This window comes from Leucoraja erinacea, chromosome 2, assembly GCF_028641065.1.
Source record: "Leucoraja erinacea ecotype New England chromosome 2, Leri_hhj_1, whole genome shotgun sequence".
NCBI classification, from domain to species: Eukaryota; Metazoa; Chordata; class Chondrichthyes; order Rajiformes; family Rajidae; genus Leucoraja; species Leucoraja erinaceus.
In genome coordinates this window covers 115691451-115709752 of record NC_073378.1, presented here as the reverse complement: position 1 = coordinate 115709752, position 18302 = coordinate 115691451, and the positions used below count along the sequence as shown (strand labels likewise).

The 18302-nt window shown below is 45.1% G+C and overlaps 1 protein-coding gene across 3 annotated transcripts in view; it reads right to left on the bottom strand.

The window, feature by feature from the left end:
- dpp6a (dipeptidyl-peptidase 6a) overlaps positions 1-18302 on the bottom strand; it is a 664537-nt gene that overhangs the window by 7587 nt on the left and 638648 nt on the right. For all 3 annotated transcript variants that reach the window (XM_055664215.1, XM_055664233.1, XM_055664224.1), the window contains exons 19-25: positions 14894-14963; positions 14224-14418; positions 11441-11495; positions 7444-7561; positions 6567-6625; positions 2927-2999; positions 201-274 (exon numbers count right to left, since the gene is read on the bottom strand). In XM_055664215.1, coding sequence (XP_055520190.1) covers positions 201-274; positions 2927-2999; positions 6567-6625; positions 7444-7561; positions 11441-11495; positions 14224-14418; positions 14894-14963 — 644 coding nt within the window. The remainder of the gene's footprint in view (positions 1-200; positions 275-2926; positions 3000-6566; positions 6626-7443; positions 7562-11440; positions 11496-14223; positions 14419-14893; positions 14964-18302) is intronic.

Sequence of the window (18302 nt, the reverse complement as noted above, 5' to 3'; positions counted from 1 at the left end):
CAAACCTTCGTCCAGCCTTCTCTACTCCAAGGGGAACAGCTTCAGTCTCTTCTACTCTACAGGGCGGTAGTGGTCGTGTTACGGACTCAATGATCTGCAGGCTGGGGGATGGAGGGGGATCTAAACCCACCGCTGGAAGCCTGAGAAGGGACTGCATCCCCCTTTAAATGCACGCACCCATTCTGTAAATCATCAAATACCTGCAAAGAATAGTTAGCCTTTGCATTGATTAAGTGGGTTATTAGGTCTGCCGTGTGCTGGAAGTGGACAGTTTCTGAAAAAGAAAGAGACAACGATGAGGTAAAAAGGGAAACACAAACTCTGAATAGGAAGAGAATAGGGGGAGAGGAGGTACACAGCATGGGTTTCAGCATTCAAAATGAGAAGGATCAGGGAAGATCCACACGGAAAATGTTTGCAAACTTTCAGCAGCAAAAGGAGAGCCAAGAATATTCCCTCGGTTTTGGCCGAGACGATATCCTCTTTCTTTAATAGACGTGGTCATAGATGAATCCCTCAACCTTGAGTCATAGATGTATCCCTCAACCTTGTCTCCTCCGTGTCCCATGGTTCTGCTCGAGCTCCCCTTCCTCCCGCCAGATGGACCAAGGATCACCCATCCAGCCTCCAATTCCAATACATAATTCTCCAACATTTCCTTCACCTCCAACGTGATCCCACCACCGATCACGTCACCCCATCTCTGCCCCTTCCCGTCTCTCATAGAGACCGCTCCCCCCGCATCTCCTTTCACTCATCCCTTCCCACCCAAACCATCCGTTCCCCTGCAACCGCAGGAGATGTAACACCTGTCCCTACACCACCTCTCTCTCCTTCATCCTCGACAGTCCTTCCAGGTGACACAGATGTTCACATGCACCTCCTCTAACCTCATCCACTGCATCTGATGACCTGGATGCGGCCCCTGCATATCGGTGAGACCAAGTGTAGACTTGGCAACCTTTCTGCTAAACACTTGCGCTTGGTCCGTCAAGGGCTACTGGATCTTCCAGTTTTGACCCTACTTCACATTCCCACACTGACCTTTCTGTCCTGGGCCTCCTCCATTGACAGAGTGAGGCCACACACAAACTGGAGGAACAGCACCTTATATTTTGCTAGGCTAGCTTACAACCCAACAGTATGGACATTGAATTCTCCAATTTCAAGTAATACTCCACCTGCCCCCTCTCGCTATCCTATGCCCTTCCCTCACCACCCCAACCCAGGATCATCTCCTTAGTCCTTTCCTTTCCTTTGTACACTCATCTCATCTCCCATCATCTCCTTTTCACCTCAATCCTTTGTCATTAACTCCACCCATCTGCCAACCCCCCCCCCCCCCCCCCCACCTTCACCTGTATCCATCTATCACTCACCATGCTTTGTCCTACCCCCCCTGCTTATCTATCCATGTTTCTACCCCCTACTGCAATCAGTATTAAAAAGGATCCCATCGCAATACATCGCCTGACCATCCCCCTGCAGATGCTGTCTGACCCACTGAGTTCCTCCAGCATTTAGTGTTTTGGCCTGAACTCCAACAGGTATAGGCTTATCCTACCTAAACTGCACTGACCGGATTGTCCCTCCCTCCTAAGAATCATGGTAGCATTGGCGGTTTATATGGGACCACAGACATTCACAGCACAATAAGAAGCCATTCAGTGAAAATAGCTATTCTGATTGATCACATTTCCCAGCCCAGAGTTTGCAGTGGCACTTCTAGTAGAGTTACTGCCTCAGAATTCCAGCAACTCAGGTTCAATCCTGACCTCCGGTGCTGTCTGTGTGGAATTTGCACGCTCTCTCTTGTGACCATTTCCCTCCCACACCCCAAAGACAAGCAAATTGCGTGGTTAATGACTACGGGTGCTGTCTGTACAGAGTTTGTACATTCTCCCCAACGTGGGTTTCTCTGGGATCTCCGGTTTCCCCCCACACTCCAAAGATATACAGGTTTGTCGGTTAATTGGCTTCGGAAAAATTGTAAATTGTGTAGTATGTAGGATGGTGTTAGTGTGCAGGGATTGCTGGTCGGCGTGGAGTCGGTGGGCTGGAGGGCCTGTTTCCGTGCTCCATTTCTAAACTAAGAGAGTGGTGAATCTCTGGAACTCTCTGCCACAGAGGGTAGTGGAATTTGAGGCCAGTTCATTGGCTATATTTAAGAGGGAGTTAGATGGGGCCCTTGTGGCTAAGGGGATCAGGGGGTATGGAGAGAAGGCAGGGATGGGATACTGAGTTGGATCATATGAATGGCGGTGCAGGCTCAAAAAAGGGCCGAATGGCCTACTCCTGCACCTAATTTCTATGTTTCTATGTTTCTAAAAATCTCTAAACTAAACTAATTGCCCCCAGTGTTAAGTGTAATTTGTAGGGAGTTGATAAGAATGTGGGGAGAATGGGTTAGAGGGAAAATTAATGGGGGAATTTGATTGCTCTGCGAGCCCACATCAACCAGATGGGCTGAATGGCTTTCTTCTACGGAAACAGGAGAAACTATGCACACATCAGCTGAGAATGGCACAGTGCAGATTGATCATTAGTTTAGCTTTGTTTAGAGATACAGCGCAGAAACAGGCCCTTTGGCCTACCGAGTCCACGCCGACCAGCGATCCCTGGATGCTGGCACTATCCTACGCACTTCGGACAATTTACAATCTTTACCAAAGCCAATTAACCTACAAACCTCTACGTCATTGGAGTGTGGGAGAAAACCCAAGCACCCAGGGGTAAAACCCACGCGGTCACAGGGAGAGCGTACAAATTCCGTACAGATAGCACCTGTAGTCAGGATCGAACCTGGGTCTCTGGTGCAGCAAGGCAGCAACTCAGTGCCTCCTGATGCCGCAAGTTACGTCCTGCACAATATCTGACATGGGAGCTTCACGGAGAAGATGCGGTATATGTTTGGTCACATACTTACCATCTGCAGTCCCGTGGATTAACAATAGATCTTCCTCTCTTAGCCTTAGCACTCGATATGGAACTTCTGATACCTGTGAATTAAGGAACAAGAATATTGTTGGGTCCAAATAACATTGAGCATTCATGAATAATAATGAAAGTTTCAAGCAGTTTTAAAAGTATTGCCTTTTACACAGATTAAAGCAATGCAATGCATTCAGATTCAAACACTAAAGCTTTTTCAGTGAGGAAATGTTTAAGGAACTGCAGATGCTGGTTTACACAAAAGGACACAAAGTGCTGGAGTAGCACAGCGGGCCAGGCAGCATCTCTGGAGAATATGGATAGGTGACTTTTCAGGATGGGACCGTTCTTCAGAAGGATGGCAATCAATCAGCAAACAGCCTGAAGAAGAGTCCTGACCTGAATGTCACCTATCCATGTTCTCTGGAGATGCTGCCACACCCGCTGAGTTACTCCAACACTGTGAGGTTTTTAAGTGAGTTGTACATTTGTTGTTACAAATGGTTATATTATTAATTTGCACTTCTTGTTGTCTTTGAACATTTTAATCAATGCTTAAGCCAAACAGAATAATAAGTGATAAAACAGTGGACAACAGACCTTGGCCAGGCTGTCTCCGACCCAGTGTCGCCACCAGGACAACAGACCTTAAGATGGCCAAGTTAAGGAATAAAAACGTTGGATTTGAATCACATAAAAAGGTGCCAGGAATGTGGAGACACGTGTACTGCCTCAGTGTAATCTACTCTTCCTACACCCTTGCATTTAAGTATAATTAGCCTATGTTTAGCAAGATGTTTACTGACGTGTGCGGATGTGGCATCGAAGGACGAGAAGCCGAAGCAAAGAAGTCGAAGCCAAATAGCCAAATGGAAACGAAGCCGAAACGCCAATAAAAACGAAAGCATACGAAGCCAAAACAGCAACGAACTGAAAGGGCGGGACGCCTTAAAGCCAACTAACCGATAGACTGCGTCGCCCAAAAGCAAACTCACCGAATGGCCGCTCTGCCAAAACGCCACCTAACCCAAAGGCTGCATCGCCTACACGCCATCTAACCGAATGCCGCTCTGCCGAAAAGTCAAATAACGGTTTGTGTGGGAAAATGACCCCCACCCTCCCGTCTCCACCAGCCAGTGATGTGATGGACGCGGGAGTCTGGAACAATCGCAGACAAGTCGCGCCCCCCGACAATCGCAGACATGTCGGTTATTTGACTTCTCGGCAGTTGAGAGCTTGAAAGTCATGGCTCCAAGGAGTCTGGACCCCAGTTAGAAGTTGATGATAAGGAGAGGTCCAGATGTCCTTTGTTAAATTGTATGAGGGTTTGCAGAAAGAGCTAAGAAGGTCTGCAAATGCATAGTGGGGTTGGTTATAGAAGGGGGTATGAAAAGGTATTGTTAATAATGTTGCAAGGTGTTTGTGCTGCTGTTTCATGATTGACTGAAGTGTGGAGCCTTATTTGAATTGTTCATACTACCTGGGAAAATGTTGCATTACCTAGTTAATTGACTTCCTTCCAGAAGCTTCTGTAGAAACATTGTAATGGGGTACTTTGTAATTGGGTTAGGGAACGGTCAATAACTGTATAATGTGGTCGATATGTGTTATTAGTTTGTAGGGGTTGCCTCCCCCAGGTAATGTCACGCCCTTAGTTTGGAAGGGTATAAGATGGTGTGTAATTCATTGGGTGATTGTAACTTCTGTTCTGTTCGCACGAGATATTGTTGTCTTGTGTGAATGGGTCAGCAACCGTCCCTGCAGTTTTTTCTTCAATAAAGTAAGATTTTGGAACCAGACTTTGACTTAGTGTTTAGCTAAACCAGACTAAGGGGGTAGGTCTAGAACAGGAATTAACAGAATAAGTAGGGTGACCTTTTAATTGTATAAGTTAATACAACTTTGGATACCAAAATACCAATAACAAAAAGAAACAAAGATTTAGCATGAGGCTAATATATTAAGGTTAATGAGGGAGCATTGTAATAAAAAGGAACTGCAGATGCTGGTTTTCCCCAAAAGATAGATACAAAATGCTGGAGTGATTCAGCGGGTCAGGCAGCTTCTTCGAAGAAAATGGATGAGTGACATTTTGTTTCGGGGCCCTCCTTCAGACTGAAACAAGGTGCGGGGGCTGAACTGGAAGCAAGAAAAGACCGGGACAAATCAGGGCCAATACCTATAACTCGGGCAGGGTGGTTCTCCGATAGGCTAATTCTGGGTCAGGGTCTGTGGCTTATACAAACACTCCCTCTTACACCCTTGACCTCCCTTTCTCCATTGAAAGTCCATCTACCTATTCCACAATAGGCAACAATGTATCCTTCTTGGGATCACCATTCCCTAACCCCCAATTAGCCTGTCAGGGAACCACTCTGCCTGAGGTCATCTGTTTCCGGCCCTGATTTATCGTGGTCTTATCCTCCACCCCACCCTTGCCCCCCTTACAATCAGTCAGAAGAAGGGTCCTGACCCACAACATCACCTATCCATGGTCTCCAGAGATGTTGCCTGACCTGCTGCGTTACTCCAACATAGTGCTTATTTTTTTGGTTGTGTGAGACCATTGACCTGAAATGTTAGCTCACTACCCTCTCTGTCAACCCTTCTTGATAGCTTCACGTGGTTTCAATTACATTTAACCATATAACCATATAACAATTACAGCACGGAGACAGGCCATCTCGGCCCTACAAGTCCGTGCCGAACAACTTTTTTCCCTTAGTCCCACCTGCCTGCACTCATACCATAACCCTCCATTCTCTTATCATTCATATGCCTATCCAATTTATTTTTAAATGATACCAACGAACCTGCCGCCACCACTTCCACTGGAAGCTCATTCCACACCGCTACCACTCTCTGAGTAAAGAAGATCCCCCTCATGTTACCCCTAAACTTCTGTCCCTTAATTCTGAAGTCATGTCCTCTTGTTTGAATCTTCCCTATTCTCAAAGGGAAAAGCTTGTCCACATCAACTCTGTCTATCCCTCTCATCATTTTAAAGACCTCTATCAAGTCCCCCCTTAACCTTCTGCGCTCCAGAGAATAAAGCCCTAACTTATTCATCCTTTCTCTGTAACTTAGTTGTTGAAACCCAAGTCTGAGTTTTCCAGCACCGGCTTTGTCATGTTGTATTTGGAGATTGTCTAATGGCCATGGGTGCTGTCTGTGAGTGAAGTATGTTTGCACATGATCACGTGGGTTTCCTCCGGGCGCTCCGGTTTACTCCCACATCCAAAAGACGTGCGGGTTTGTAGGCTAATTGGACACTGTAAATTGACCCTGTTGTGTAGGGAGTGGATGAGAAAGTGGGGTAACATAGAACTAGTGTGAATGGGGGATCGATGGTTGGATTGAACACGGTGGCGTAAAGGGCCTACTTCCATGCTGTATCTCTAAACTGTAACTAATTACTTGAAATTTAAAAAAAAATTCTACACATGAAAATCATCTTGGGTCTGTATCTGGGTAAGGTGGATTGTCTGAGAAACATTGTCAATTGCCATTTAGCTGTGCGAAAGACCCCATTACCTTTCTTCCATCCATTTAAATAACAGAGTTTCTACTCGTCTGTTTTTAATAATGTTTATTCATGTTGGTCAAGGCAGTACACCACTTTTCTTTGGACTTACCCCGTAACCTTGTTCTGTTTTGCTGAGCATGCCCAGATATCGTTCCGAGAATGCAGATGCTGTGAAGAAAGAGACAACAGTTCAGATGCACAAAGAGAGTCAATTCGCTACTTTAAAGAATGTTCTCCTCATCTCCTTTCTAAAGGTACGTCCTTTTATTCTGAGGCTATGGCCTCCAGCCCTCCATTCTCCTACTGATGGAAACATCTTCCCCACATCCACTCTGTCCAGGCCTTTCAGTTTTTGATAAGTTTCAGTGAGGTCCCCCCTCATCTTTCTAAACTCCTGACGGCCCAGTGCCGTCAAATGTTTATCAAATAAAAACCCAATCATTCCTGGGATCATTCCTGTGAACCTCATCTGGACTCTCTCTAACATCAGCACATCCTTCCTCACATAAGGGGCCTAAAACTGCTTAGTTTCTTTCATACTTTTACTGATTTGAACTATTTCCTCTGCTTACTTTTTTTTGAACAAGAGCCACTGTTGCCGAAGTTCATAAGAGGCTAAAGAGCAGGATTAGGCTACTCGGACCATCGAGTCTGCTCCACCATTTAATTGTGGCTGATCTATTGTAAATTGTCCCGAGTGTATAAGATGCGAAACTAGGATTACATAGAACGTATGTAGGATTGATCGATGGTCGGTGCAGACTCGATGGGCCGAAGGGCCTGTTTCCACTCTGAGCCTCTAATCTAAACTAAACTAAACTAAATTAAACTAAACTAATCTAAACAAATCTAATCTAAACAAAAGTAATCTAAACAAAAGTAATCTAAACAAAAGTAATCTAAACAAAATTAAACGTAGTATGAGGTGAGTAAGGGTGAGTGATTCAGGTGGACAATGTCAAGAGATTCAGTACGTTGATTCTTACCGTACAGTTTAAAGTCTGTTATTGGTGAAAGTGCAACTCCACACTTGAATGAGGCATCTTTTTTGTCCAAGTCGTGTTCTGTTGTGAGTAACATCAAAGTCAGATAACCACCGTATGCCTGCAGAGAGCAATTAGAAATTCATCTTTCACACGGTGACTGTGTCAGTACTTCAATTGTACATCAATAATCAAAAACATAATTCCCTCATAATTCTGCCCACTGACACGTCACTGGAATAGCGGTGATATTTTCACTCTGTCAGATGAAGCTGAAGATGCCCTGAAAAGCTTTCCCTTTGATTTGCTCCTTGGGCCCTGATTCTGGACTACACTTCATCCCACATCATCATCATCACACATCATGGCCAACATCATCCAGAGGACCAGAGGAGGTTTACAAGAATGATTGGGTTAACATATGATGAGCGTTTGACGGCAGAGGGCCTGTACTTGCTGGAGTTTAGAAGAATGATGTGGGATCTCATTGAAACTTACCGAATGGTGAGAGGCCTGGATAGGGTGGATGTGGAGAAGATGTTTCCACTAGTGGGAGAGTCTAAGTCTAGAGGTCATAGCTTCAGAATTAAAGGACGTTCTTTTAGGAAGGAGATGAGGGGGGATTTCTTTAGTCAGAGGGTGGTGAATCTGTGGATTTGTTTGCCACAGAAGGAATGGAAATGGAAATGGAATGAAAAGTCAATGGAAATTTTAAATTTTAAATGTTAATCCCTTTTATTGATCTAAACTCCAGAGACTACAGTTAAAGTCTGCTTAAGGAAGGAGTTTAGAGATACAGCACAGAAACAGGCCCTTTGGCCCACCAAGCCCGTGCCAACCAACCATAGACTAGTTCTATCCTACACACTAGGGACAATTTACAATTTTACCAAAGCCAATTAACCTACAAACATGTACATCATGGCAATTAGGGAGGAGACTGGAGCAACAGGAGAAAACACACACACAGTCACAGGGAGAATGTACAAATTCCTTACAGTCAGCACCCAAAGTCAGGAAGAACCTGGGTCTCTTGTGCTGTAAGGCAGCATCTCTACCGCTGCACCACAGTGCCGCAACTTTCCTCACAAGGGCAATCAACCCATGTCAGGAATCAATCTGTTCATTTACTTTCTCCATTGCGAGCATATCCTTCATTCGTTGGCAGACCAGCCTTCTAAACAATATTCCAGTGTAAAAACATAAACTGCAATAGTCTCCTTGAGTCATAGAGCCATGCAGTGCGGATAGAGGCCCTCCATCCCAATTCCTTCATGACACCTAAAATACCCGTCTAAGCTAGTCCCAGTTACCCAGGCTTGACCCAAATCCAGCATCTGCAGACTCTCTTGTTCTTAGTTTCTTCAGTTTCAGTCTGTGAGGATCCTGCAGTAAACTTTTATTAATCTATTTCTTCTTGACTACGCATCAAAACATATACAACTTGTTTCCTGTCATTGGATTACTCTTGTATTCAACATTCACCATATTTAGCAAATATTTGGCGCTCCTTTCATGCATTCTGAAATATTCTGAATGTTTTTCCTTAAAACTAATACTATCTTCAACTTATTTTAGATGTTTGGCCAACCTTTCTTACCGGGCGGGTCTGTGGTTGGTCCATCATACCTGCTGGGTCTGTGCACCTAATAGGAATGTGTATTGTTGCAAATTAATTTACTTTCATTCCTTAAATATTTAATATTGCTTCTGCACTAAGTCTTCTCATACTGTTCCCAACATATTCAACTCACGCCTCATACCCCAGTCTAAAGAAGAGTCTCTGCCATAACGGTATATGTTCATTTCTTTAGACTTTAGATCTTAGAGATACAGTATGGGCCCTTTGGCCCATCAAGTCCATGCCTACCAGAGATCCCCTTACACTAGCCCAATCCTGCACACTAGGAACAATTTTGTAATTTTACAAAAGTCAATTCACCTGTAAACCTGCATGTCCTTGGAATGTGGGAGGAGACCGGAGCACCTGAAGAAAACCCATGTGGTCACACAGAGAACGTCCAAACTTCGTACAGACGGCACCTGTAGTCAGGATCGAACCTGGGTTTTTGGTGCTGTAAGGCAGCAACTCTACCACTGCGCCACCGAGCCGCCCCTATCCTGCAGCACTATTTTCGCTCATACATTCCTAGCTTGCTATGTCTATGCTTATACTTGAAAGCCTGAATTTGGATTGAACAAAATCACTTCCAATTTCCATATAAAATTCTGTCATGTTATGATGTCTCTTCGATAGAATTACCCATTTATCACTATTAGGTCTAAACTGAACTGCCCTTGGACCAGGCTTGAAAAGCTGCTGTAAACATTTCATAAATTTGTCATCTACACTTTCACTGTTAATTTTTTTTTGCTCAGACACTATATAGTTGAGAGACTACTGCATTATCCTTACTACAGCTGCCTCTAATTCCCTGATATAAACCTTGCTTTATAGTCTGACTCACAGAGACAGCGTAGTCTGGGTTTGCTATCCTTGGATCTGAGGAATCTGAGGGGGAGCTGAACTGCACAACATTATGAGGGACATAGAAAGGTTGAGTGTAGGTACCTGTTTTCCATATTAGAGGTGCCTAGAGGTAAAGGGTATAGGTATTGGGTAAAGGTGAGCCAGCTAAGACTTTATTCATCAGTGCAGGAGGATGAGGGCTGATCTTATAGAGGAGCACAAAACCATGAGATGAATAGATCGGGTAAACAAACAGAATCGTTTGCCCAGAGTAGGGAGTCAAGCACCAGAGGACAGAGGTTTAATGTGAGGGGGGAAAAATTTAATAGGAACTCGAGTGGCAACATTTTTAGACAAAGGGTTTATGGAATGAGCTGCCGGAGGAGGTATTTGAGGCAGGTGGTAACGCAATGTTTAAGAAGCATTTAGACAGGTACATGGATAGGCCAGGTTTAGAGGGATTTGGGCCAGACACAGGCAGATGGGACTAGTTCAGAAGGGGCATGTTGGTCGGCGTGGGCAAGTTGGGCTGAAGGACCTGTTTTCACGCTGTATGACTCCATGACAGAAAATTCACTGTATCTATGTACAGGTGGTATACAGACAGAATCTGAGAATGAATCTAGAAAGTTCATAGGATGCAAGGGTAGATGCAATCTGGGACACTCTGCCTATGGGGGGTGGTGGAAGCAGAGTGTCTGCAACAGGTTGTAGGTCCCTGAGGGCAGCGTGCTACAGGGGGGAGCTGCAGAGCCAGTCACCTACTCTTAGGAGCCCGCGGACCATGGTTTGGAAGGCTGCCAGTTTCTTTCATAACTCCAGTGACCATATTCAAAGTGCTTCAATGTCTATTAAGGGGTTGGGAGACAATGATAGGATATTGCTGTTGAAATGCAAGATTTCCCAGTTCCGACATCCTGGTTGCTTTGGCCCAGGGCTGTTAGCATGTGTGCTAGTGCTGCATCATGAGCAGTAGGGGATTGCATTACCAAAGAAGAGAGGAAAAATAACATGAGCCACTGCCGCTTGTTCCCCGAAGACCAGAGACCAGAAGGTTGGAGCCGGCGATGATGACGGACGCAATGGGCAAGGAGTGAGGTCAGTAGAAGAGGAGGGGACCAGGGTCTGGCCTACTGCGCCCCCATGGGCGACTGCGGGAGACACCTCCAGGGCACAAAGGTGGATGGGCAGGGAGAGGGACGTTGCGTCCAGGAAAGGCAATGGATGGAGGTCAGCAACAACCTGGGGCATGCCTGGACTGGACAACACTCATAACAACTAGAGCATGGACTGGACTTTGAAAATGGCGCCTCTTACATGCGGTCAGTGGAGTACTTCTGCACAATTGCTAATCGGGAATATGCCTGGGTATGGTCATTCTCTACCGGACTGTTTGTAAGGAAAGAATTTCGCAGTGCGCACATGTGATAATATAAGCACCTTTGAACCATTGCAGCCAAGTCATTGAACATCCAGGAGCTCGTAAGAATTTTGGTAAAGAGTTAAAAACTTTGATGATTGTAATATTACCTGCCCAAAAACTCCAATCCTGGTTACATCAACATAAGTTTCCCTCAAGAGAATCCTGAAATTAAAGCATCGCACAGGTCAAACCAGGAAAATGCAGTTTTTGGCCAAATATTACTCTTTTTTTTTCCCACCAGCTATTTGATGGAAAGCATTCACCAGCTAACTGTGAATAGAACAATGCATGGTTTCTACAAGCAGGGAGCTAAAGAAAGTCAAAGGTGTATCTGTGTGGAGGCCAAGTCATTGAGTATTTTTAAAGTGGCGATCGACAGTTTCTTGACTTCAAAGGCTACAGGGAGAAGTTAGGAGATTGGGGTTGAGCGGGAAAAATAGATCAGACATGATCCAATTGCAGAGAAGACTCAGTGGGCCGAATGTCCCAATTCTCCTCCCATGTCTTATGGTCAGAGGAAAAATGTATTAAACTTACGTACAAAAAGACAGTATGGGAAAAACTAACAGGACATAATCCTACCGTATCTGCAGGACTTTATGACAGTTCAATCTCAAATGTGCGACAGCTAATGCCATTGTTTCCACTAGTGGGGGAGTTTACCAGCAGAGGGCACAGCCTCAACATAAAAAGGAATTAAGAATGGAGATAAGGAGGAATTTCTTTCGTCAGAGGGTGAAGAATCTTTGTGAAGGCCAAGTCAATGGGTATTTTTAAAGGGGAGATTGACAGATTCTTGATTAGTAAGGGCATTAAAGTTTACGTGGAGAAGGCAGGAGATTGGTGTTGAAAGGGAGAGATAGATCAGACATGATTGAATGGTGAAGTAGACTAATTGGGCCACATGGGCTAATTCTGCTCCTTTGGCTTATGGATTTATGAAAGGCAGAGGTTGTTTTAGTCAACAATGGGATGTAGCCATTGTAGGGAGGGACAGAGATTATTCCCCGCTCCTAATTCCCCTTGAACTCAGAGACCATTTTGGAGAACAGTTTGGAGCCAATCATGTTGACTGTGTCTGTGATTCGACTACATCAGGCCAGGTTTGCTTATGGAATATTGCATTCTCTTCATGCACGATGAAGTCTGCTCATTAAAATATCACCATTGTTAATACACTAGTTTTAATTCCATAAGTTTGTTGTATTTAACTTTCTCATCAGACAAGGCAGGACTTGAATTCCTGTCTTGGGCGAGAGCGAGGGCAGAATGATCCCAGTGAGCCGCGGCTGTACCCGACACGGGTCGCCCGCCGTGGAACCGAGCGGGAGCCCGCCCGGAGAGGGAAGCTGCCGAGCCTGGTCTCCGCTAGCCCCGAGGACTGGAGAGGAGGGAGTCATAGTCGGCACAGAAGGCCATATAGAAGACCGGCTGCGGGTGGCAGTGCAGTGGCAGCCCCACGGCGGAGTGAGTGCCTTCTGGCTGCACTTCACACCCACCATCCTCAGCTTTGGACATAGGGGAGAGGGTAGGGCTGGAGAAGTCCTGGTTGGGTTTCTCCTAGGCCTGGCCAAGCTGGCCATCCGTGAGAAGAGGGCTCTGCCGGAGCCAGCTGCCTGCCCCTTTTCTGGGGTTATGTCCGCAACTTAGAAAGGGACTACACCCTGTGCACGAGCACCCTGGGGGATTTCTGAGACCGCTAGGCACCGCAGGGGGTGGAATACATCCTTAATAAGGATGGGGAAATAGTTGTATACTAGTATATTTAGTATTGAAGAATATTTGTTGGATGTATTATGGTGGTGGGTTTTGTTTTGATTTATTTTGTACTGTATGTATTGTTGTAAATAATTGAATAGATTATTTTGGGTTAAAAAAAAAACTGTGGAATGGGATGCCTGCCCCTTTTCCGTGGTTACGCCCGAGCCCGGGTGGTTTTAGAGAGGGACTACATGTTGTCCATGGGTGCCCTGGGGAATTTACGGGACCGCTGGGCACCGTGGGGTGCGGAATGCATCCATAACAAGGGTGGGCAAATGGTAATTTAAAAATATTTATTTTACTTGTACTATGGTGGTGGGTTTTGTTTTGAATCTTTTCGTATTGTACATATTATTGTAAATCATTGAATGCATTATTTTTGATTAGAAAAAGAAAATGGAGGAGTGGGCCGCTGGAGGCCCTGCAGCAGCCTGGAGCTCGGCTGGATGGGGATCTGCTCCAGGAGGCCGAGCGCATGGACCAGAGGTGACTTGCAGCTGCACGGAGCGGTGGAGTAGTGGTAGAGGACACCAATGGCCACGCTTGGCCAGACCAACCCAGCCACACTGCAAGAACACCGGGGCTCCCTGGTCAGGTCAAGAACCCTGCATTTACAGCAACTAGGCCTTGTAAATGGCACCAAGTCTGGAGACTCTGGTATACTGTCTCTGTGTACAAGTCCTCCAATACTTTTCCGGCAAGCAGTGATCTGGCCCCTCCTTTAATCTGGACAATCCCCTCCCCCCCCCCCCCCCACCATGTGCTGAAGATAGATATACAAAGCTGGAGTAACTCAGCGGGTCAGACAGCATCTCTGGAGAAAAGGAATAGGTGATGTTTTGGGTCAAGACATCTTCATCTTCATTCTGAAGATCGGCCTCGACCCGAAACGTCACCTATTTCTTTTCTCCAGAGATGCTGTCTGACCCGCTGAATTACTTCATCTTTTTAAGTCTATCTACAACATCACTTGATCCTGATTGACAGAAACATGTTGCCAACCTTGAGTAGTAGCAACAAAGTTAATCACCATTTAATGTTGAGATGAAAGAATGGCCACAAGGACCTTTTTCTACCAATACATATTTATCCATTAGAGAACAACCTTGTATCATCAAAAGGAACTTACTTCAAAGCATCCGTTTGATCTTTTTCTTCCACGGTTCCCAGTTTTCCCTTTATTTCGTACAAGAGTTTGGTTCCTTGGAAACCGCTGCCGCGCCCATCGAATCTGACCACAATAGCGTTGAATGAACTAACAAGCACACTTGTCCAATCTACTTGGAACTGCTCTGTGACAATCTGGGTACCAGGACTGTCACCACTGCAACAAAGCAAATAGTGTTCATTTGTTAAGGTGAGAGAGGAAAAAATGTAATAGGACCCTGAGGGGTCACTTTTTTCCACAAAGAGTGGCGGGTGTATAGCACGAGCTGCCAGAGGAGGGAGTTGAGGCAGGTACTATCGTAACGTTTTAAGAAATATTTAGGCAGGTACATGGATAGGATGGGTTTGGAGGGATAAGGGCCAAACACAGACAGGTGGGACGAGGGCGACACAGTAGTGCACCGGTAGCGTTGATGTCTTACAGCGCCAGAGACCCGGGTTCGATCCTGACCATGGGGGCTGTCGATACAGAGTTTGGATGTTCTTCCTGGGACCGTGTGCGTTTTCTCCGCGTACTCCGGTTTCCTCCCACATTCTAAAGCCTGGTATTCCAACAGTGGCCTGGCCAGTAAAGTGAAACTGTATGTATCAATAAAGTTCCATGCAGATTATAAAGCTACGATAATACTCACACAATAAGCAACAAAGGATATCGTGACAGGTCTGAGAATCCTGCTGGCTTGACAATTTGCATTGTGAGTGCTGAAAAATAGTAAGGTGGAGTTGGGCTCATGTTAGAGATACCCATCGCAGTCAAAGTGTACAGAATAAACAAAGGACTGAGTACATCTCCTATCACTCCCCCCAACCGTCCCTTCTCTCCCCCCACCCCCCCACTTTCCTTCCCTCCATCCACTAAAAGTCTGTTGCCAGCTCCACAGTTCATCTGAAGAAGGGTGCTGACCCAAAACTTCACCAATTATTTTTCTCCAGCAATGCTACCTGACTCGCTAAGTTACTGCAGCACTTTGTGTCTATCGTGCTGCAACATAACCTGGATGCTTGCATGGAACAGATCATAGTGAAGAACGGAGAACCAACTTAACACTTTAAGGTCCCGTCCCGAAGCATCACCTATCCATGTTCTCCAGAGATGCTGCCTGACCCGCTGAGTTACTCCAGCACTTTGTGCCCTTTTGCACGACCTTAACGCTGTCTTCAGTGGAAAGAGAATTTGATGCAAAATAGGTACATCTGCTGGCCACGTCAAGAATCCACCTCACAAAAATGTGGTGACTTTTACTGCGACTTTTGGATATCACTCATTCGCAGTTCAGCTAGGCTCAAATGTTAAAGGAAGACACTGCACAGAATTGCCCGGGTCTGTGGCAAATATACAGAGGCATAAAGCCCGTTTCTGAAGGAAAATGCATCTCAGAGTCAGAAAATTATGGAATGGACCTCACGATGAACATGGGAACAAAATCTTGGCTGACTTTATAGAGCAGTGCTGGCATTGTGCTGCTTTGCCAGAGGATATAATGCAAAACTGTGCCCTTGTCTAACTCCAAATGATTGATTGTGTAAATATTTATTATTTATTATAGATTATTTGAAGGACTCAGACCATCAGAGGAGCACAAACATTGCAGTGGGAATGGGAATGTGGAAGAACAGGGGTACTGCTGAACAACTGCTTCACTGACGTACAATCATTAAGGTAGAGATCACTCGGACGTACTGTAACATTATCATTCAAACAGGGAATTGGAAGCAGTAAATTGTTCATAGCCTGATAATTGTCTAAATTGCCAGTAACGTTCTCTGGCTTCGAAATGAACAGATGTATCAGCTTCAGAGCCTAAAGTACAGGATAAGTAACTAAAGAGCAACATGAAGATTAATTTAGTGTGCAAACATGCCGTAATAAATAGCAAGGAAGACACAAGAAAGAGTTTTCCCCCTCTCTCCATCCCCTCACCTTCCCAGTTCTCCCACCAATCTTACTGTCTCCGACTACATTTTATCTCTGTCACGCCCACTCCCCTGACATCAGTCTGAAGAAGGGTCTCGACCTGAAACGTCACCCATTCCTTATCTCCAGAGATGCTGTTGCTCCAGCATTTGGTGTCTACCTTCGATTTAAACCAGCATCTGCTGTTCTTTCCCACACATAATAAATAGCAAACCAGACAGACTTAAATTATGAACCGCAACCTACATCATCCTAACTGAAAGGAAGAACATTAACTTGGAGGATGTGGAATTGATATGGGTAGAACTGCGAAACACTAAGGGGCAGAAAACGCTAGTGGATGTTGTGTACAGGCCACCTAACAGTAGTGGTGAAGTTGGGGATGGCATCAAACAGGAAATTAGAAATGCCTGCAACAAAGTTAAAACAGTTATAATGGGTGACTTCAATCTACATATAGATTGGGTGAATCAAATTGGCAGGGGTGCTGAGGAAGAGGATTTCTTGGAATGTATGCGGGATAGTTTTCTAAACCAACATGTAGAGGAACCAACGATAGAGCAGGCTATTCTAGACTGGGTATTGAGTAATGAGGAAGGGTTAGTTAGCAGTCTTGTTGTGCGTGCCCCCTTGGGCAAGAGTGACCATAATATGGTTGAGTTCTTCATTAGGATGGAGAGTGACATTGTTAATTCAGAAACAATGGTTCTGAACTTAAAGAAAGGTAACTTTGAGGGTATGGGACGTGAATTGGCCAAGATTGACTGGCAATTAATTCTAAAAGGATTGACGGTGGATATGCAATGGAAGGCATTTAAAGACTGCATGGATGAACCATAAAAATTGTTCATCCCAGTTTGGCAAAAGAATGAATCAGGGAAGGTAGTGCATCCGTGGATAACAAGGGAAATCAGGGATAGTATCAAAGCAAAAGATGAAGCGTACAAATTAGTCAGAAGAAGCAGCATACCAGAGGACTGAGATAAATTCAGAGACCAGCAGAGGAGGACAAAGGGCTTAATTAGGAAAGGGAAAATAGATTATGAAAGAAAACTGGCAGGGGACATAAAAACTGACTGCGAAAGTTTTTATAGATATGTGACGAGAAAGAGATTAGTTAAAACAAATGTAGGTCCCTTACAGTCAGAAACAGGTGAATTGATCATGGGGAACAAGGATATGGCAGACCAATTGAATAACTACTTTGGTTCCGTCTTCACTAAGGAAGAAATAAATAATCTGCCGGAAATAGCAGGGGACCGGGGGATCAAAGGAGATGGAGGAACTGAGTGAAATCCAGGTTAGTCGGGAAGTGTTGTTGGGTAAATTGAATGGATTGAAGGCCGATATATCCCCAGGGCCAGATAGGCTGCATCCCAGAGTACTTAAGGAAGTAGCTCCAGAAATAGTGGATGCATTAGTGATAATTTTTCAAAACTCTTTAGATTCTGGAGTAGTTCCTGAGGATTGGAGGGTAGCAATCTAGAGAGCAATCTGGAGGTGGGGACACCACAATTATACGAGAGACAATGGGGAGTGGTTAGTAGTGGTGAGGTCACTATGTTAAAAGAACATGCACTGATCTACAATCTCCAAGTTTGCGGATGACACTAAGCTGGGGGGCACTGTTAGCTGTGAGGAGGATGCTAGGAGGCTGCAGGGTGACTTGGATAGGCTGGGTGAGTGGGCAAATGTATGGCAGATGCAGTATAATGTGGATAAATGTGAGGTTATCCACTTTGGTGGCAAAAACAGGAAAGCAGACTATTATCTGAATGGTGGCCGATTAGGAAAAGGGGAGATGCAGCGAGACCTGGAAGTCATGGTACACCAGTCATTGAAAGTAGGCATGCAGGTGCAGCAGGCAGTGAAGAAAGCGAATGGTATGTTAGCTTTCATAGCAAAAGGATTTGAGTATAGTTGCAGGGAGGTTCTACTGCAGTTGTACAGGGTCTTGCTGAGACCACACCTGGTGTATTGCGTACAGTTTTGGTCTCCAAATCTGAGGAAGGACATTATTGCCATAGAGGGAGTGCAGAGAAGGTTCACCAGACTGATTCCTGGGATGTCAGGACTTTCATATGAAGAAAGACTGGATAGACTCGGCTTATACTCGCTAGAATTTA